This window comes from Knufia obscura (genome assembly GCF_036327395.1).
Source record: "Knufia obscura strain CCFEE 5817 isolate CBS 148926 chromosome Unknown scaffold_4, whole genome shotgun sequence".
Lineage (NCBI taxonomy): Eukaryota > Fungi > Ascomycota > Eurotiomycetes > Chaetothyriales > Trichomeriaceae > Knufia > Knufia obscura.
In genome coordinates, this window is record NW_027042690.1 from 2,095,725 (window position 1) to 2,116,776 (window position 21,052).

At 50.4% G+C, this 21,052-nt stretch overlaps 5 protein-coding genes across 5 annotated transcripts; 2 read left to right on the forward strand and 3 right to left on the reverse strand.

The window, feature by feature from the left end:
• Positions 1-357: 357 nt before the first annotated feature.
• PMZ80_004725 (uncharacterized protein) lies at positions 358-3,321 on the reverse strand (the record flags this gene model as incomplete). The annotated part of the gene is made up of 1 exon (XM_064873149.1): positions 358-3,321. The coding sequence occupies one exon, from the start codon at positions 3,319-3,321 to the stop codon at positions 358-360; it is 2,964 nt and encodes a 987-aa protein (XP_064731807.1).
• Positions 3,322-6,082: 2,761 nt separating this feature from the next.
• Positions 6,083-7,041, forward strand: PMZ80_004726 (uncharacterized protein; the record flags this gene model as incomplete). Its single annotated transcript, XM_064873150.1, has 4 exons — positions 6,083-6,119; positions 6,203-6,234; positions 6,284-6,774; positions 6,822-7,041. 4 exons carry the CDS (start codon positions 6,083-6,085, stop codon positions 7,039-7,041), a joined length of 780 nt encoding a protein of 259 aa, XP_064731808.1.
• Positions 7,042-7,866: 825 nt separating this feature from the next.
• PMZ80_004727 (uncharacterized protein) lies at positions 7,867-9,720 on the forward strand (the record flags this gene model as incomplete). Its single annotated transcript, XM_064873151.1, has 1 exon — positions 7,867-9,720. The coding sequence occupies one exon, from the start codon at positions 7,867-7,869 to the stop codon at positions 9,718-9,720; it is 1,854 nt and encodes a 617-aa protein (XP_064731809.1).
• Positions 9,721-14,333: 4,613 nt separating this feature from the next.
• Positions 14,334-15,209, reverse strand: PMZ80_004728 (uncharacterized protein; the record flags this gene model as incomplete). The annotated part of the gene is made up of 1 exon (XM_064873152.1): positions 14,334-15,209. The coding sequence occupies one exon, from the start codon at positions 15,207-15,209 to the stop codon at positions 14,334-14,336; it is 876 nt and encodes a 291-aa protein (XP_064731810.1).
• Positions 15,210-19,201: 3,992 nt separating this feature from the next.
• On the reverse strand, positions 19,202-20,119 carry PMZ80_004729 (uncharacterized protein; the record flags this gene model as incomplete). The annotated part of the gene is made up of 1 exon (XM_064873153.1): positions 19,202-20,119. The coding sequence occupies one exon, from the start codon at positions 20,117-20,119 to the stop codon at positions 19,202-19,204; it is 918 nt and encodes a 305-aa protein (XP_064731811.1).
• Positions 20,120-21,052: the final 933 nt, after the last annotated feature.

Consider the following 21,052-nt stretch of genomic DNA (forward strand, 5'->3'; position numbering starts at 1 on the left):
GCTCGTACCCCACGGCGGAATTTGTTCCGAGTCATACGAGGCTGATGATACAGCCTGGTGTCTTCACGACTCTGGACCCCCTTTTTCAACTTCCGTGCTCGTCCCATGCTTGATCTCTGCCTTTGATACATTATTTGCGGACCAAGCAATTCAAGGAGGTTGGTGAGAGACATGCCCTGGAACGATGCGCGAGTCGGATGTCTGGTTGAAATATACGTGGCAGTGAAGTGGACTATAACACAGGGTATGAAGTATACACGCCCCTAAGTGTACCATGTCGCTAGTAGAACCCGAACAATAAACTGGAAGCAATGTGCAAAGAGACAATATATGACATCCGCATACCCGGCTTCAAGTCTAGAACGACGCCATCTCAATCCAGCTTGACAAGAAGCTGAATCTCCCCAAATCAGCTTTTTCCTCCCAGAAGTGCTCTTCATCGTGACCCTCTGCTCCTATGTCGATATCACTCTCGTCTCTAAGCTTGCGCTTGAACTCCTGCAGGTTCAGCTTGGCAAATCCACCTCGCTCTTTTGCATGTTGCTCAACCTTTTCGTGCTGTAGCCATTTGGCCAGAACCGAGTCATCGACGACAATTTCTGTCTTACCAGGCAGAGATGGCTGTATGGACTTGTCGTTTGGACGGTATTGAGGAAGGGTCGCGTCCCGGTGCTCTTCGGGGGCGTCGGGTGTTCGAGCTTTCGTGACCGAACGTTGCAACTCCTGATCTTGCGTGGTATTTGCAGCATGCAGCTCGTTCGCCTGCAGCGATGATGCATTCAGCAATGCTTCGGTGCGCTCCATATCAGCAGCGATTAGCGCTTGTTCCTTGCGTTGATCTTCCCTCGCAAGGCGTTCCTTGTACTCTTGTATCTCGGCTATATGCTGCTTACGGATGTTTCGACTAGCTTTCGCGGCCATGGCTTGATCTTCTTGATCCTTGAAGAAGTGGGCAATCATGCTGTTGAAGGCCTGCTGAACTGCTTCGTAGATGATCTCGACGCCGACATCCCGGTTTGGTTGCGTGAACTCGTAGCCGCCCCATCTCTCGTTGATAGGCGTGTTTCTCGAGGACACATCCGACTTCGTCTCGATGTCATTGTCGATGGCAGTCTCGTCAAAGCGCACCTTCGAAGACGATCGCGACCGGAAAGACTTTGTTCCGCCATTCGCATGGCTGGCATCTTCAGCGTCCGAGCTGTCGGATTCTTGGTAACCAGCAGGCTTTGTAAAACCTTCTTCTTCGTCAATATAGAAGTCTCGTCTCTGCCAGCGGTCATGGATAGCTGCCTGTTCAGTGTTACGATTGCTCGCTTCGAGCTCCTTCCACAGCCTCTCTTGTTGAGCTGCTAGTACGCACTGCCGGTCTTGTGGGTCGGCGATGTCTTCCAGATTGATGCGGGCACCAAGAGCTTGAACGACGTCTTCTTCGGAAATGTGAACATTTGGCCAGGCGTCGGGGTTGTGCAAGAGTCCGTTACGAGCCTCAGCAATCGCCCTCTCAAGACGTGCCGAGGAGCTACTGTCAAGAGCAACAATATCCCTCGGATTGGAACCTCCAACAACAGGTTCATCTCGCGGCTGTTGATCGGCAGTATCACGAGGAGGCCGCACGATAGGCCGTGCTTCGGACGCTTGTCGTGCTATTGCCTCTGCTCGATCACCAAGCATTCGCGAATCAGCTTGAATAATTTCGCCCAACTCGCTGTCTAACACAAGGTCGCCATTGATGTCTCCATGCTTGCCTTGACCCTGTCGCGATCCATGACCTGGGAATACGCTACCACCAAAGACCGCACTAATTGGATGATTACCATGAATGACTTCACGAACCTCCTCCTCGCTCAAAACGTCATCTCGCGCATAGATCATTTCGTGCGCTAGCTCTTTATTCAGATTGTAATGCGCTCGCAGTAGGTACAGGAAGTCCCTGCGATCGACATATCCGTCGCCATCCAGATCGAAGGCTTTGAACAGCCGGCGGATTCTTGCTTCTCGGCTGGTGTTATGAGCAAGCTCTGCCATACCGTGCGCGAATTCGTGAAAAGTGATCATGCCATCTGAGTTATGGTCATAGAAGGCGAAAATCCGATCGAAGATGAGATTCGGGGTAGGGGGACGATCGGCAGAAGTTGAGGTGAAGTATCGGTCGAAGCTTGGTCGATCAATGGCCATATTGATATTGTCAGGATCTTCCTTAAAGTTTCCGCCAGCGATGCACTTGAATTGATCGTACAAAGCGTCAAGATCCTGGCGCTCGAGGTTTGTTGTTGCGAGAAGAAACTCTCTTAACCTTGATGGAATGGATTCTGGGCAAGCATTCGGGTTTCCAGGATACCACTTGGGCTGAACAAGCTTTATCTGGCCTCGTGTCGGGGCAGGTATGCGAATCTTGTAGAAGACATGTGTCTTGTGGTGTATCTGTTGCGCTTCGCAGGACTCACAGAGATCGTAGTCCCAGCAATTGGCACAATGATAACGGATCCCTCTTATCGGCTGCATCCCGCACCCGTTGCATTCAACGCCTCGGTGCTGGTAGCCATTGCGCTTTGCTTGCTCCTCACCTATGCGGTACAGAAGGTCAAGCACTGTATGATCCTCCTCCTGCTCTTCGTCCCCAGAAATGCGGCGACCATTTCCTCCGGCAAGTGCCTGGGCAATACCAGCAGGGTCTTCTCTTTGTCGATTGGCAGTCGCTCGAAGTTCTTCGGGAAATTGGAGGTCAGCATCCACAATGTCTTCGCCCTGGTCGTGTATCTGGAGCGCGCCATGTAACAGATCAGGTTCGATCGTCGGCGCGAGGGCAGCACGCAACTCAGCGAGATCAGGGCTCACAAGATAACCTTCCGGATATTCTTCGTGCAAGAAAGTCTGCACAAATCTTGCTTGGATATGCATCGATAGCTGTTCACATACTGCCTGGGACAAGGCGGGGACCTGGCCCTGTGTTATGGTAGTATAGATATGCTCGAGCCTCGAAGGCAACAGGACGAAGCTCTGTCCATGTGAGCTCATCAGTTGTTCGTTTACATAGTATTGGTTATGGTACATTCCGTAGCCCTCGCCTGCATCTTCCCGCTGCTTCAAATGCTCCAGAGCCAGAGATGTGGGATCGTGATCGAGGTCAAGGGGCCGATATCCGTCGCGCCACCTTCGCCGACGCCGACGCACAGCATTACTGCGGTGGAGGCTTGCTTCGGTTGGCACTTTCGTTGTCTGATTCTGGAAGAAGCGCTGATAGCTGAGGTAACATGCTGCTACCGCGGCCACTCCAGATAGGATGTATAGAGCGCCCTTAGGGACACCAGTTGAGCTTTGCATAGCGCTGACATTTTGGTCAACTCTCTACGCTTCCGCAACTTGGGAGCAGCGAGGCAGTTGGCAGTCTCGGTTTGCGCTTGAAGCAAGAGCAGAACACTCTCTGCACTTTCCGATAAGTTAGTTTCAACCACAGTTTGCTGCTTTGTCGTGACGATCCTCGTGCCTGAGGCCCACATGCAGCGCTAGTGCACTAGTGAGGGCATTTGGTGCGTTCTTAGCTGCAAAACCGCAAATCAGGGCACGGTTGAAAGACGGTGTCCGCACCTTTAGGCAGTTCCCCACACGTTTCTCAAATACGCACCGTTATCCCACGTCTTTGTTAAGGGAACGCAAAAATTGCGGGTACTTTTATGAATTTCGGACGGTAGCCCTTGAAAACACCTTACTATAAATTGCACGTTCCAGGGATAAACACGTGATTATCTCCCACAAAATAAGCGTACCTAGTTAGTAGAGAGTTATATACTTCGAAGCTCAAAAAATAATATTATAAATTCTCCGATTCGCTCAGCTGGTGCAGTGGTAATGCGCCTGCTAGCAGGAATTTTTTGTATTTTACTCTAGCCCAAAATTTTCGCACTCGTAAATATTGTAGGAACGTTTCGCAAATCCATACGCTTATACTTAACACACCTGTAAATCACGTAAACGTGAATACAAAAAAACCCTCGTTTTGAGCGGTTTTTATCTACGTACGTCTTCACTATGGGAACGGTACTGATACAGTATTTGGACCGTGAAATGTTTTGCTGATTTGCGGCTAAGTTCGTGGTGATGCTCCTGCTATAGTAATAACTCTTTTTTTGCGATACGGGTGTTTTGCGGTATTCGCTCTTTTGCGATGAAAAGTGGTGCGACGGCCTGTTTCGTAGTAGTAAATTGCGATAAACCTGCGAAGTACGATTATCGCAATTTCTCTAGGGAAATACCTCATATGTATCGCAAATGGAAGGTCTGAACCACAGGTTTTCTACCTCTTTTTCCCCTAGTAACTATGGCTGGGACCAACTCAGGAAGCTCAGCCTAGCCTCAATGATTAGGAGCTAAGCCTAGATAGGAAGTCCTCGGCTAAGTTGTACACCTTATCTATACGATACCTCCCCTTTTGCGATCCCAGAAACCGTCACGCCCCACATCGCAAAAACAGGGTTTTACTGTACTTAATACGTACAAAGATGGCGAGGACATTGTGATAGAGCAGAACATGTACAGTTGCGTACGTCTGTCAGAGATGCGCACTCCGCCTACATAAGTGTGGAACTTCTTGCCATTCACTCCCTACGAGCCAACTCTCCATCACCATGAGTCTCTAACGGTTCTGAGAGCGTTGTAGAGCTTGACACGGCATACAACTACGACTGACCAATTGCGGTCTTCCGCAGCAGGAATCAAATACAGTAGCATTATCACCGTGTTCTACCCGGCCCAGGAGAGAGAAGGCTAACGCGCTCTTTGCCCCAATTTCTAGCAGAGAAAACGTGCAAGCATCCAGTCTCTTTCGACTACTCCGTATCCTCATTCCGAAGTCCCAGCAGCCTTGAATCGAGAATGACTCGATATCGAGTACGTGGTCGAGTGTAGTCCTCCTCCATCCAGCACATCACTATCTTGCGCGAGAATGTGGGAGCGTCAGGTCTTCAAATATCTCGCGTTCGTGCGTAGATCTCCGGCGTACGAGTAGAATAAGTGCTTCAGGTCACCAGACCAGACGATTGATTCATGTAACACTGCACGAACATGTGCATCGGCTGTCTAAAATGAGATGCATATGGCCGATCGTGTTGCTTTGGTGCGCGGGGTAAATGCTAGGCTGCGTGTCTGAACATGCCAGTGCACGAAATCCTTCATCTGAAGCGTGTATGTTCCGAAGACAAGTCGTTTTCGAGTGCACGCATATCATCAGACATTGTCGAGCCGGTTACTGAAGAGCATAGGACTCAGATATGAGTTGAGAGCAATAATAGCCGTGCTGTAATGTGGCTGACTCGTGGCACAGGCTTATCCACCACAGGAGATATCCTGCAAGTGGTGACGCAAAGCGTGTTTTTCACTAAACTCACGCCGGGTCTGAAAACTTTGGGGGCATACGCGCTTCCAGGCACGTTCTTCTTCTATCGTTTACTATGCCATGCCGTCCGGTTGGAAGATGAATACTGGTTGAAAGACGAAGACCGTATGTCTGCTAACATATATGATCCTGTCTCTTCCATTCGATTATCGATGCTGTATTATTGATCAATGGAAAAGCAAAACACGATCGTGGCAGGACGGGCAGCAAGCTAGTGGTGGATCGTGGCTGCTTAAGGTCCTTCCCGAGCTTAACGGAGCTTGATGATTGGATGCGTTCTGGGAGAACGCAGAATACGTCAGATCGCCTGAAGCCTCTACTGCCAATACTTCCAAGGTGTGCCACTGTGCCAACATGCATCCAGGCCAGCCCGCATAATCGAGGTTCTTGTCGGTAGTAGCGCCTGCTAGCAGGCAGGAGCACTTGCATCACTCGAAGCATGATCCGTGCTTGCCTGCCCCCACTCACAAGTAGCTTTCTCACAGCTTTAACTGCTGCCTTCTCGACTTCATCCTTCTTCTGCACTCATTTTGTATCTGCTCAACTACTCTGCATTTCATTTCAGAGTATACTGTCAATCCCATACATATAAGATACAGCTGAGCGTGATGCTCGTCGACCACAATATGATCAAATCACACTCCAGCAGTGTTGCACCCATCCCAACCGTCGTTCCAGGACCCTCAGAGCACTATGTCACAGCCGGTAAAACTGGCCATCAATGTCTCTGGTGAGTAGCATGAATCTGAACTGGTTCGGCACAGACTAACAGTAATAGGGTTGTCTGCATTATCATGGCTATCTCGTCGCTAGTCTTCTACGGTCTGGCTTTCAGAGTCCCAGCAGTACGTATCCTCACATTTGATGACACAACCCGAGCTAACAGGAACGCAGTCAAAGCGAGTGTTCCATATCTTGACTGCATTCATCACCACCTTCGCTTTCCTCTCCTACTTCGCCATGGCCACTGGTGATGGTATCAACTACAACAAGATCGTCGAGACTGTCAGCCACAAGCACGGTCTTCCAGATACACAAGAGATCACATACCGACAGGTTTACTGGGCACGATATGTCGACTGGAGCATTACCACTCCACTTCTTCTGCTCGATCTCTGCCTTCTGGCTGGTCTTAGCGGTGCCAACATCCTCGTTGCCATCGTCGCTGACATTATCATGATCTTGACCGGTCTCTTTGCTGCGTATGGCAACAACGATGGCCAGAAGTGGGGCTGGTATCTATGGGCTTGCATTGCCTATCTTGTCATTGTCTACCAGGTTGTCTACAACGGCCGAATTGCTGCTGCCAACAAGGATGGCAAGACCAAGGCTTTCTTCGCTTCGCTCGCTGGCTTCACTTTCGTCCTCTGGACTATCTACCCAATGTAAGTTTCGATATATGCACTGATCAAGCTCATCTAACATTTCATAGCATCTGGGGTATTGCCGATGGTGGCCGACTTATCGGAATCGACGGCGAGATCGTCGGCTATGCTGTGCTGGACGTACTCGCCAAGCCAGTCTTCGGTACCTGGCTCATCTTCACTCACGACCGCATGGCCAGCACCTCCCCATCGCTTGAGGGATTCTGGACACAGGGTTGGGGTAGCATCGGCAGCATCCGAATTCCAGGCGACGATGATGAGGCATAAAGGCCACGTCACTGAGACAATTGGGTCGGCGATGACTAGATTCCTCGCATCGCACCCTGCTGTTATGGCTGGACGAGACAAGACCAGGTCGGTCAGAACAATACTGTCACGTGCGGGACAGCGTCATCTTCCCAAATCACACAATCCGCGACGTCTTTGAATAGACTGGTGTTGAGCTAACTGAACAGCACGGCAATCGACTCAACGGTGTTGAGAAGTCGAACTTTAACAGGGCCTACTTCAGTTCTGCACCTCGAAAGTATTTTGATACTTCTATGGAGGCTGAATCTACGTTCCCATGGTAATTCAGGACAAATGTACAGTAAGAGCTCATGTCCGTCACGAACTCTACGATTAGCTTGATGATACTGAATTGCTCATGATGAGCCCAGGAGAATTTGTCTTCATCGCTCCCACGTGTATTGTTGCTGTAGTGTCCGTACTGATACCATTCACTTGACCATGTGCAATGCAAAAGATGTTGAATGTTGACAATTATCACTAACTGCATTGCGCAAATCGATCGTGAGGCTCTATGTAAAATGTCCGTGTATTGTCTGTGCGTACACCATGAGAGTGAATGTTTGGGAAGTGGAGATGCATGGAGGAGATCTCGCGCGAAGCCAATGAAGCCGCCCGGTCTGGATACTATTGGACTGCGCCTCTCCTCTCCTCTCCCTGCCCAAAACACTAATCTTTTGCAATCACACGATCGTGCCGTTTGCTCAATGTCACGACTATAACAACAGAACTTGCGCCTGGCTCATCTAGCTTTATATTGTTGCAATGTCGATAGCAATACAAAAGCCCCTCGTTCAGCCCAACATGCATCTATCAAAAGACACAACCACGACGTTTGAGGAAGGGCTAGCGACACAGGACGGAATGTCCTCACAGACGCCAGGTCAAAGAATGAGCAGGTCGGATGTGCATTTCCCGCTTACCACCCCTCGAAAACGAAACCCGCCGATACCGCTTCTCACACATGCCGCGACAGAAGATGGACAGAGTAGTGGTCTTGCACGCTTTAGGCCAGCGACAGTAGCAATATTGACCAGACCGACTGAACCTGAAACCGAGCAGACCAGCGAGAATACCGCTGTGGGTGGGAACGATGCCGCCGAACAGTCACAGGATGCGACCAACACGAACATACGAGATCTGCCAGAAGAATTGCAGAACAGAATCCTCGATTACATATTCGGAGATCTGAGACCAGTCAATGCCGCCTCGACATCCACAGGCCTATCGCACAGAATGCGCCATCCCAGACGGAAAGCTGTTTCGGAGTTGGCACTAATTTCGCCAGACATGCGGGCTATGGTACAGGAAAGGATATATCGGCACATCAAAATCAAGGGTACGAAAGTAGGGCTGAGAGAGTCACAGGAATGGTTTCACGAGAATCCACACCTTGCTGCGTATGTGCGGCACATCGAGTACTGGGTACCTGTATGGGGAGACAAAGCAGCGGTCCTCAATACTGTTTCTCAGCAGCACGGTGCTCACGGCCTAGCGAATGAGTTTGGCGACGTGGCAGGACACGACTTCCCAGGCATTCAATTCAAGTTGTCAACCTATTCTGCTACACTTGCTCAAATCTTTGACCATCTGGGCAATCTGTTCCCTCACAGCAGTATCTTCACTCTTGAAGGCGGACACTGCAAAAACTCAAATATGATCAAGCATTTCTCTTCGAACCTCTTCAGCAAGCACCTCAACAACCGTCTCAGGGCCCTGCCTAACATCAAGGTCTTTGCCATGAGGGGAGCGTGGAACATTATGAGAAGTTTCGATGACTGGCACACAATCGAGTCAGCTCTACCGTGTCTGACAGAATGGCATTGTGGCTACGCAAAGCCGAGGTCAGAAGCCTACAACACCATTAACGAGATTCTTCTCCAGCTACCGAGCCAACTACGACACGTCGATATTAGTCTTGACAGCATGTTCTCGAAGGACGACACTGTGCTTGGCTCCAGCCCAGACAGAAAGGGCCACCACATTTGTGAACAGCTAGGAAGGATAGCTCCAAAACTCGAGTCGCTATCATATACTGGCAAGATTTGCGAATGCTTCTGGACGGCCGCCCTCGAAACCATCGAACACGACAAATCAAAGGTCTTGCCTCTAAAGTCTCTTGATATCGTGGTGAAGAGTTGTTGTAGGCAGAGAATCAAGAGCAGAGACGCTGTGACTGGAGACATTCTAGTCGAGGAGGTTGGTGGTATAATGGCGGATGGAGCAGGTATCAGCAACCTGGTCTTCATCAACGCCTTCGAGCGACTAGTCATGGGCGCGCTAGATGGCCTAGCAGCCATGCCCTCCCTTCCCCACCTCAAAGTGAGGTATATCGATCTCGATAGTCCTTGTCAACAACTCAACCCGTACTGGCACCTCGAGAATAACCAGGTCACAGGCATCTGGAACGATCGAATTGTGGAGAAGCTTGCGGAGGCACGACCAGGTCTACACTACGAAATGCTTGAAGACGGTATTGGTGGTGACAACAGTGCGTCTGCAGCTAAGGAAAGTGATGATATTTCGGACTGGAGAGGTGCGACTGGGCTCGTTGGGGTGGTGAGCACACCAGGCGCGAATGCGCTGTACCCGAGGACGATACCGAAGAGCATCAACACCAGCAGCTACAAGATTATTTCGGACGCAAGAGCATCATAGGGAAGGGGACGTGGGTATATTCTTTGTCGGATCACTCAGCGCCGGCGCAGGGAGGGTGTCAATGTCGTTATTGTCAAATTGTGTCATTTCTGATTGTAGAACATGGGTGGACGTGGAAGTGTCATGAGTTATGTTGCTAGGTAATGCCAATTCAAAAGTCGAATCTTTTGCTTACAATTATGTAACCCGCGGTCGCGATATATATTGCACGAGTCCGCATCTTGGCTGCCCTAACGCTCCCGGCAGGAGGCCACGCCCATCGAACAAAGAAGAAGCACCCTCACTCATGGATTCTTGCCTAACATCATGCAGTATCATTGCCGTCTACGGCCTCGGAGAACACCCGGACGACATGCAGATCAGCGTTGTATGACTGCGGCTCTTGCTTCGTGAACCCTCCCACTGTGCTAAGATGCGACGTTCAGCTCGTTGTGAGAAAACAACCAGCTCACGAAAGTCATGGTCTTGAGACAAACCATTGTGCAGCAACGAAGCGATTTGAATGCATGCGGCGTTTTCTGAGCTGGCTCGAGGAATTTGAGCCAAAGTAATCAAGGCGAGCGGCTGGGTGTCCTTCGCGAACAGCGCCTAAGCTTGAGACGTTTCTATGCCGCGTTCTTGCTTTGTCTACTAGAGGTCCATTTATTGCTTATCATGGTCTTCGCTGTCGATCCCCTCGATAGCTCGTATAAATCAGTACTCCATAGTGCAGCCACCCTAATCACATGAGTCTGAACTCATGCAGCTCAACCAAGCCGATGTATTCAAGCTTCACGCTAATAACCAGCCATCAAGCGCTGCGGCACAAGGCGCACTGTCCTGTAATCCGCCGAGGCGACTCTGTCCTCTCAGCAATATTTGTTGTCGAGAGCCAAATTATCCAGCCGATATGCGCAAAGCTAATGCAGAGGATATGTAACGGAATACGAGACCAGAACCAGAGAAGCGGATTGAGGATCCCATCACAGTGGTGAGCCAGCTCATTGGAAATTGATGGCTGACGATCGTCATCCAAGAACGTTGGACCACACCGGTGGATTCTCTCCCTTTTCCCCATCCTGGCGTCCACCACGTGAAGCGTGAACCAGGGCTAAGGACGACCGATTTTCGAAGCGAATCCTTCCAGCTCTGTGCCGCAGCTTCGCGCATGTTTAGCTTGACTCGCCGTTGGTATCATGGTCGTCCCTCGCGGTGTCACTGAAATCACCAGATGCAACCTCCACTACTTGTACCATCTGCTTTGGTGTATCATGTTATGGCTAGACCCACCGCGGCAGCACTGGTCTTCCGTTGTCGACTCCTGGGATTCGAAGCGTCGACCCATGCTAGCATTGTTGATAGCGCGTCGCTCAGTTCGACCAAGGCTGGCATACGAGAGCTTGAGGGGTGTCGAGATATCCCGTGCTAATTCGCATATTAGCATCAGATAACAATTTCAGTGCCGCAGAGAATGCTTCCGACAAAGCAGTATTTATCTAAGCTAGTCAGTAGCAGCACAGACTTCAAAGCCGCGACTCGCCAATGCAGGAGGCTGCATGCAAAGCGCACATGGTCACATATCACATCACATGCATACAACAACCGACTTGAAGATGGGTTAGTAACGTGGCTCAAGTCAGACACCCTGCTTGTCGCAGGAAGCCCCTATCTCACACGGAGATGCGATTCTCAAGCATAAGAGCACATGCTATATACAGGTGCATTATGCTGTTGATGCTACATAGCAATCATAAAGAGCACGCCGTCGAAGTACCCAAGGTTCCGCTGGCATCGTCGCTGAAGATAACATGATCTCTAAGCGCCGACGACAACGCACTGATCGGCATTACGAGGATGTCAGAAGATCATTGGCGCTCCAAATTTAGCGTTTCCAGAGATCCAGCTTCATGGAAGTTCGAACGTTTGCATCGAATCTCTAAGCGCCCGGATACTGAGCTCGGCATGCTCCATCCAATCATTCACCCTCGAACATCCGCCGCTACCATGCAAGCAGTCTTTAGGCGTTTCATTGGGCCTTGCTTAGCTCGCGGTAGCGCAGTTCCAAGGGTGCGGTATGCATATGGCGTACGGGCCAATCACTTGTCGATCAGTTTTAGGTCCTTCTTGCTGCTTTAACGACTTCTCTTCAGACGAGTTTCAGCCCGGCAGGAGGTTACAGACCTGTGACTTCCTGCTGCGAGAACATTAAAACGGGCCAAAAATACAAGCTCCTGCCAGCTTACTTATCGACAGCATGGCTTTACTTACTCCCCTGATGTTCTCTCACGGTTCTCAGGCCTGTCACATCCGGCAGTCGTGATTGGCGCGCCTTCCACCTCAATCCAGCCAAATGTGTACATGGTTATCAATTACAACAACTCACAGTCGATTGTTCAATCGCAACGCGAAAACAAAGAGTCTACAAACCGTGATATCACCACAACTACCGGCGCCAGCACAGCTACGTGTTCATCTTCCAGGTGCCCACCATAGCTTTCACGAGCTCTGATTCGCTACACTGGCGCGTGCTGCACCGCCGAATGAGATGTTACGAATCAAAAGAGCTGGCTTCTTTGCCGCCCACGAATCACATATTTCAATATCGACTGGATGTGGACTCATGACTGACCGGTTATCGATACTGGTGCATGACGTGCATGCTGTGCTGGCAAGGCAAGGTAGGTCATGCCAGATAGTGACAGCTATAGACGAGGTTGTTGCTGTGAGCACCGTGTCTAGCTGAGATCTCACGACATTGATGGACCGTGATTGCTTGTCGTCGACTACGAATCACAGTCAATGTGCACCTCAAGATGGCAAAGCATCTCGCGACTCATTTCCTTCATCCGAGAACGGTACTTATGTCTCTGAGGTCATCCCAAAGCGATACCCCCACCCACTACACCCCCCATTGCGTGCTCAAGGACTGCGCCAAGATACTGACTGCCAATAGCACACGAGAACAGACATCAGCTGATGTACTTTTACCAGTTCTTCAAAGCCAAACCTTCCGACAACCTAGTCTATCACCTCTTCACCCGATACAATCACGATGGCACGAACACTACCGGCAGCGGATGATCTTCCCCGGCCTAGTGCTTGCAAGGCACATTCAAAAGCGTCCCGTCACACCCACAACGCACTTGTACTGCAGCAACTCGGCAAATATACTTTCCTCTTTGCGCAATCATGAAAGCTTTGAAGGATATCCAGTCCGCTTGGTTGCTTGCAACGGTTTAGTCCAGGACAAGGCGGACGTCCGACACTCAGGTCACACGACTTCCCTACTAAGCTCCCAATATGTCAATACGGATATGTCAATATGCGATGCGGAGTCGATAAACACGTCAGCATCGCCTGTGTAACAGATACTTCAGTGTCAAATACTCCAGTACCAAATAGTTACGCGCTTACCGTGTATGCCTTGCCTTGCCGTGCATCTGTCCATAGGACTGCTTGCGTAGCTCCTTCTGTCATTGCGTACACTCTACCATCAGGGAAGGACCTAGATAGGGTTAGAAGGTGCGCTCATGCCGTGTGTGATCGTGAGTACCCACTAAACATTGGCTGCTGCTCAGGAAGGAGCATTCCTTGAGTCGTGCCTGCCACTAGAATACACCATCCTGCAAGGGAAGGGGCGATGGTTGGGTCGTGACTGCCTCGTGGCCATTGAGCACCGGGTAAGAATGACCCTCGGATCGTGCCTACCTTATGAGGAAGCATCAGTGAGCGAGTCGCGACTGCCCCAGATTCCCCGCTTCAGCGTAGCAAGATACCCCGTCGTGCCTTTCATGCGAACATTAAACCCACTCAGGCAGGAACACTGCCAACTCGTCCCTTCCCCGTTTACATATGGCTGTAAATGGAAGGAGCAACTACCCGTCATGCCTACCTTGGGTCGTCCACGACTGCACTGAGGAAGGTACTGTCAGATTGTGAGGCAGGCACGACGTACAGCGAATAGAGTTGGAAGGCATGACCACAGTAAACAAACAAACAATGGCTGGAGGAATGCGCGTTTCTCGCGTAATCATGCGACCGGTGTCGCGTCCTGGTTCGTGCAAGTCGTGTCACGTCGAAAAGTGAAGGCAAAACAAATAGAATGGTGGCGTGGGCTTGGCTTGGCATAAACAAAGGGGGGAAAATTCATACGGAGCGAGCAGAGTGAGTATGGAAATTTATCTTGATTGATAGGCATCGATGTAGATGCTACTGAGCTAGATGATGGTATCTGTAATATCGCGATGACATAGATCTTAAATGTCCCTAGCTGACCACGGTTGTCCTTCTTCTGGACAGCTTCACCATAGCCTGAACTCCAGCTTCAGACCTACGCCTGTGGTCTATCGCTCCGTCCGTCACTGCGCTAACAATAAGCCGTGTCACTGAAATATGTTGAGATAGGAAACAATTTTCCAGCCCATAATCCCTGTATCTGAAAGCAATAAAAACAATATTTAGTGAAATAGATCTTTGACAAGCATCACCTGGACTTTTCTTGTCAAATCTTGAAGTGGATGGTGTGACCAACGACTCCGATTGAACTCCGTCAAGCGCCCGCCGCTGGTATCATAATTTTGGGTTAGAAGCACGCAGAGGTCGTGTCTCATTATTTTCGTCATGAACGCCGTTCGTTATGCTTCGGCAGCAGCAGCAGGAATTGTCGATGGTATTATTGTTTCTGGTTCCGATTTCGTGGCCGCTTGTTCTTCTTCTGGTGTTGATTCTTTGATCGAGATGAGCGGCGGAGGAGGCGGCATCTTGTGCTCTGCCTCATCTTCTGAAGATGCATCGGCAGTGGTACTTCGAACACTGCTTGCACCGCTTGCAACCTTTCTCCGCTTCCCTTTCGGAGCTGGATCAAGATTTGGCGTTGTCCGCTTGTATGTCACTGTCCTTGTAACGACACTCCGCACGCTCACCGGCTTTGGGCAAGCACTCCGTGGAGTACTTATAGACTCAAACATGCGGCTTGAGCTCCAGTCAGTCGGCGAGAACGGTGAGTAGAGGGCACTTTGTACTCCAGACATAGCTGTTCTTGGTGATGGTCCTGTGGTCGGAGAGAAGATAGGCGAGTGTTGTTGAGGTATTCTCAGCCTCTGTAGATTGGACATTGTGGATCGCCTCGAAGTGCTTTTCGCACCATGTGGTGTTGGTGGAGGGTAGACTGAGGTGGGTGACTTGAAGTCTACGACGCTTCTGCCAGAGAAGCTACTGCCTGTAGACGTCGACGGATTCGAGGTCATGCTGTCTTTGGATACATTCGAGTCATCCGACATCGTTCGATTGAGAGCACTCGGAGGAGGGCTGGCTAGGACCGGTGTCAAAGCCTTCAGGAAATCCGTGTATGCTGTTGGCGGGGTAATTGGTGTCCGTAGTTCTGCCTCTTGCTTGATGACCGCTGACAGACAAGCAGAGATCGGAGTTGAGCATATCTCAGACGGGAAAGAGGCAGATCGAGGAGTCTGAAGAGGCGGTAGGACCGGCTTCGTGACGGCTGTTCGAGACATGTTGGCGGAGAGAGTATAGGAGGGATGGTTGTCGACAACGAGTGACTCGGCAGCCAGGTCCTGAGCGAACGAGAGTTGCTGTCTCTGTAGGTTGTGATAGCACCTGAAGGAGAGCAAAGAAGATCTCGTGTTGTTGATTAGGCGAACAGAGATAGATCTATGAGAGAAAGCCACAGCAGGCCTTTGCGGCGTGACCGTAACAAACAGCTGGTGAACCAGGATTCCGGGAAAGAAGAGGGCGGCACGCGCAGCGTAGGTCTGAAAGAGAAGCGAGTTGAGTAAAGGCGGTTGAATTGATCAATGAGTGGAGGAAACTGGCGCGTAGGCTGACTAGCAGTCAAGCAGCTGTACAGAAGGTGCCTGTACAGGATCAGTGAATGGTGAAGAGTAGGCGCAAGGACTGGTGGAGTGGGTAAATGTGAGGGAATGAGGTTGCTGAACGAATATGAATGGTCGATGGCTGATGGTCACAGGGAAAAATGCTTTGCAAGAGCAGCGGCAAGTTGATGATGTCGACCCCAACCAGAGCAACTAGGGCAAGACCAGGGCCGGGGCGCCAGTGCCAAAAATGGCACTAGCGGCTCGAAGGCGCCGGCGGTTATCAGAGTGGCTCCTGCTTCAAATGGGAACTCAGGATAGTGGGTCTGCTACTAAAACACTGGCAGGATTGGTTCGTGTTTGAGAGCAGGTGCAACACGTCCTCCTGATTTGTGACTTCTCACTCAGCTGCAGCAGCACATCTCCTCTTGCCGACTTTTCTCATTCGCTTTTCGTGCATTTTCCTTCTCCTTCAGGCGAGCTTCTCACTCGTCCATCTCAATCCTTCACCACGTGTCGCCCATTGCTTACGTGGTGATCCTCTCCGCTGGTACACAAACCCAGGCAGACATGCATACAACGATCTCCTCTCGGCGATCTGGTGTTATCAATAGCAACAGTCGAACGCAGGGTCTACTGCTACACGAGGGCTGAGCAACAGTTCTTCTAGCTTGTCAGTATCGTATAGCTATGAATACCAGTTCTGTTCATTCTCGACTTCCGTCTCACCAATCGCTGTATTGATGTCTACAAGCGAGAGTATTCTAAGCATAAGACTTGGGAACTCACCATTATTGATTTGAGCGCCGATGCTCCTGCAAATTCGAATGGCTGGTTTGCATAATGCTTTTCGTGTTAAGTTATGCCATGATTTCATCTTGGTCTTTGTCGACCTTCGATTCGCTCTTACCCCAGCCGTCAGGCGTGACGCCCAGTTTTCCGCTACAACTCTGCTTTGCTCGCCTTGTGGTCGATAGTAAGTATCGATTGGAGATCTGCTGCCTCAACATCAGAGTTGTGCTACGCTCAATACCAAACCTGTTTGAAGGTCGATTGTTTGTTCAACCAATCACACGAACTCTTCGGTATAGTCTTCATACCTCTCGAGTAGATTACCTCAGTGTGCTATCCATATGACCAATTGAGGCTCATAGATGAGAATCAGCCTTACCGCGCTCGTATGCTGCCAATCAATTATGCTCATGTCCCAGCAGTCAAAGCGTTACCACTGCTTCGTACTGTCAATTATGCCTGGGCGAACCCTAGGGCTTATAGTGAATTGACCGACGTCGCGCGAGAAATAGGGTGAGACCGCGACTGTAGCTGCACGAGCTCCTCAAGCACCTGTCTTCAATCACGAATTGGGTTGATATGCTCGATGAGAGCCGACAGTTACACTAAGGACGTCAGACATACGGGATATTCCCTCATTGTTGTTCGAGTCGAATAATCCGAAAACAGCCTGAGCTTTGATCGTGATATGAGCTTTGATCCACCTGAGATCTAGCAAGTCGAGCAAAATCGAGCCATAAAGCATGATGAGCAATGCCTGGCTGTATTCCACGACCAAGACTTGCTGGGCTGATGCTCTCAATCCCGCCATGAATACCAAGAGCCGCGCTATAACAAATATGGTCAGCTCTTCGACATGCAGGATGGTGAACAGACCTTGAAAAGCATCCTTGTAGACATTGCAGCCGTTTGTTTCTTGGTGTGATATCACCAACATCGAGAGAGTATTAACTTTCACCGCGAAGGCGCTCCCCGATGCCATTAGCTATCCATGACCTGCAGCAACCGCCGCATTCAAGAGCTCGAACCATACACACAGACGGCGACGCATTGTTCGATTTGCCGCAGAACATTGGAAACGGAGTGGTACGACAACTCATTGGAGCTTTGCTTGCCGCTTCAAGCTGGGGATACTGACCAAGTGTGTCTTGTACCATTGGTTATGTAGAAGCTGTGTGTACCCAACAGTACGCGAGTTCTGATCAGCCAATTGAGATGGTTCGTGTCCTCACGCTTGCCTACTGAGCACCGTGGCCGCCTTCTCATGGCTCAGTCTCCGCTAGTGCATCGAGGGGCTGCATATCTTATGCTCTGGCGTCCGTGGCATATATATGATATTTGGGTTGGTGGGACAGAGTCGGGATCGTGTCCTTGAGATATTCGTGCCGGCGGTCGACGTGTTTCCGGACAAGTGGGCAGTCCAGAAAATAAGATCATCTCCAACACTGAGCAACATCGCCTGTCGGCTGACTGAGGCCTAGAAGGCTGACAAAACCTGGAGAAAGAAACGCCAGCAGGAAGGTATTCGAGCATCGCTAGGGAGAGCGCCGCCGGGTAGCTGGGACTGGATATGCGATTGTGTTCGGTGTCATATATGAGGCCCGAATCGTTATTGAACCTGACGTGGTTGTAGTACCAGTTTTGGATCCTGCCATACCCTTCGCGTCTTGAAGGTTGTCACGGTGGATATCATGCTGCCAGGTAAGCCCTGACCGCCTTCTCAATCATGTACTTCGCCTGACTATTGAAGACAATCGGCGACGACCAAGCTGTAGTTTTCTATAAGCCCGCCTGTGTCGAGCTGCCCATGGATAACCTCCAGAAAGCCCAATTCAGCTTTGATCTTTCACCCCCCCTCCCTAGCCGTAACCCGATGGCTGTCTGCGTTGACGCTGACGGTAGCTCTCAATGTCAAGGCTCTCTCGTCGCAACATTCAACATCCCGACGCAGAGCTATTCCCATATCTGAACCAAAGGGAAGACGAGTCAGAATGCGCAATTTAGGGTAATCAAACACCCTCTTTGATTCCATGACTGTCCCGTATCATTTGCTTTTGTGTTCGGATTGCATCGTCTTGCTGATACGTCCGTCGAGGACATCAACGCCTTCGCATTTCCTGTCAGTTGCTCTGATCTATCAAAAAGATGGTGGTATGCTCGAACCAAGCAAGTTTTCCTAGCTCCTCGATGTTTCAATGCGCTGACGGCCGGGAACGGCCAAATGTTCTTCCGCTCTCATCCTTCTGCCAAGCGCTTCCGATACGGAGTAGTAAGTGCTGATGGTAATCTGCTGTTTCTCGACGCTCAGACGATATAAGATGCTACTGCAGAGGCACGCTTGTACACGCTGAGCCATAATCGGAAGCACTCGAGCGTTATATTGCGAAAGACTCCCGTCAATGATGGGACGGAAGAGTTTGCTGGTAGCTTAAGATCTCGAGAATGAATAAAATTATGATTGTTTGTTTGAGTAGAAATGGTCATGAATATCTGAGGCACCTGCCTCGATCCTACTACTGACAGCTTGCAACCCAGCCGCTCCTAAACCACCGAACACCTGGTAAAACTTGCTTTCCTGATAATCGCAAATCCCTAGCACAGTGAACAACCCCGAAGAATGCAGATGTTCTAGGCGCACATGCGATATGCTCTAGCCGGCCGAAAGTAAGCTGCTGTGTATGCTCAGCATCTGAGCCCGCGGACCTCGAGTGAGTGTCCCTGTTCAAACACAAAGGTTATGGTCGATGGAACCTGAGGGGCTGGTGCACAAACCACTTCTCGACAAATGTCCGTGCCATAAAATTGGTGCCCTCCTTAGATTACGCTGAAATCGGTGATGAGAACTGATGAACGCTCCGTATGGGGTTGGCAGTGGCAATCCATCACCTGTGCCTGCGGTCTATGATGACCGCTTCAGTGCGAGCATAGAGCTCATTCAGCTGCTCCATGGCAAGAGAGTCCATCAAGATCTTTGCTACCTGTGTACCAGCACTGATGAGCTGTAAGATGTATCTGTCGTCTTTCGGCTTTCGCTGTGGACTATGTTGATCCTTGTTGGCGGACTGTCTGGCCGCAATAGAGTTTTCCAGCGTCGTAACGAGTTGCTTGATCTGATTATCGTATAGCACTCTGGCGGGAATGCGTCTCTTGGTGGCTAATCTCTTGAGTAGGTATGCCCACTCCGTCCACTCCCGGTCGGCTGCCGACCGTACGCGAGGCTTGTCTCTTTCAAGTGGTACTGGAAATTGGTACTTCGCAATGAAGTGGAAGGCACATTCGGACAGGATGTCGTTTGCTCGTTGCGTCACTTCGTCTTGTTCAGCCAGATTTAGATGTACTGGTAATACCGGCAGATCCTGTATCCTGCTGTGGTCTTGCTGTGGTAATGGTAAGGGCAAATACTGTGATGGCCCATCGAATTCATCTTGATTGAAAGGACGCCGTTTGGAATGGTAACGTGCTGCTCCACGACCGGCCTCTTGATTACGCCTATGGCTTTCGAAGTCATACTCAGTGTAGCCTTGACTCAACGGGGAACCAGTGCGATGGCCGAAACTGTCTTGACTTTGCCTCCGACTCGAAGGCTCGTTTTCGATGATAGTTGTCCGTTGTAGTCCTTCACGTGGAAGGTAGGCCAAGTTGTCTGTTCCGGGAAAGGTGGCAGCCGCTGTGTATGGCACTGATCTCGAAGGTATCGCTTCATAGAATGGAAGCATCCTGCCAGAGCCGAACTGATCCATAGTAGGGCTTTCCACAAAATCGCTTCTGGGTGGGGTGTACCTGCCCTGAGGGCGGGCCATGAATGGATCGTAGCTTCCTGCTGTTCTAGAGCCGGAGTATCTGAACAACATCTGGTCAGCAATCCCTTCATATCATCGTACAAGATGAAACCAGATAAGCGAAAGGCTCGTACCGAGGATAGTCGAGATCAGGGTGGTCTGCAACGGAACCTGAAACCAGAGCGCTCATAATGTTGTTGGACTCTGGTTGCTGGTTGTCTGTTGAGCTCATGCCCTTGAAGGATTGTGTGTTTGGCAAAGAGAGTTGAAGAACGGTATTAAAAGCTGCTAGGTTACCGAGCAGTCCCTTCGTCATAACTCGTGGTGTGTAACTCGGTCGATGAGTGACTTGCAATTGACGAGCTGTCGGCTGCTAAGTTCAACTAACGAGCAGATGCGAAGAGTCGAAGTGATGACAATGAGTTGAGTCAAGAGTCGTAACGTTGTGCCCGATGTATATGTCGGGCACTAAGCTCAAGGAGATGGCATCAATACGCAAGGCAAAGCTTAGTCTGGTTCTGTAAGCACGACTCATGAGTGTGTTTTCAACTGCTACCGGAGACAAGTGATAAGATGTCAAGGATCATAGGGTCGGGACGAAACCTTTGTGTCCCGATTTATCACATTGTTCGTGCTGCGACAAGGTACACCGTTTCGGGAGTGGTAAGTAGTAGCATATTCCTTGATGTAAGAATGGCGCTGCATGGTCTGTCCGGGATGTCACCGCAGCCTCGTTGAGGTATGGATACCAGTCTCCGCTTCACCAGTAGCCAGTGAGGCGCGGCTCCTGCCAATGAGGCACAGCGAATGACGCCAGCTCCAACTACGAGATGATCGACGCGAAATATCCTTTCGTTGGGCCTTATTACTTCCATCCGATATGACAGTGCCCAAGCTGTGGCGGCCACGAAGGACTCTATCACTCTTGAATGACCGCACAACTGCATATGCGTC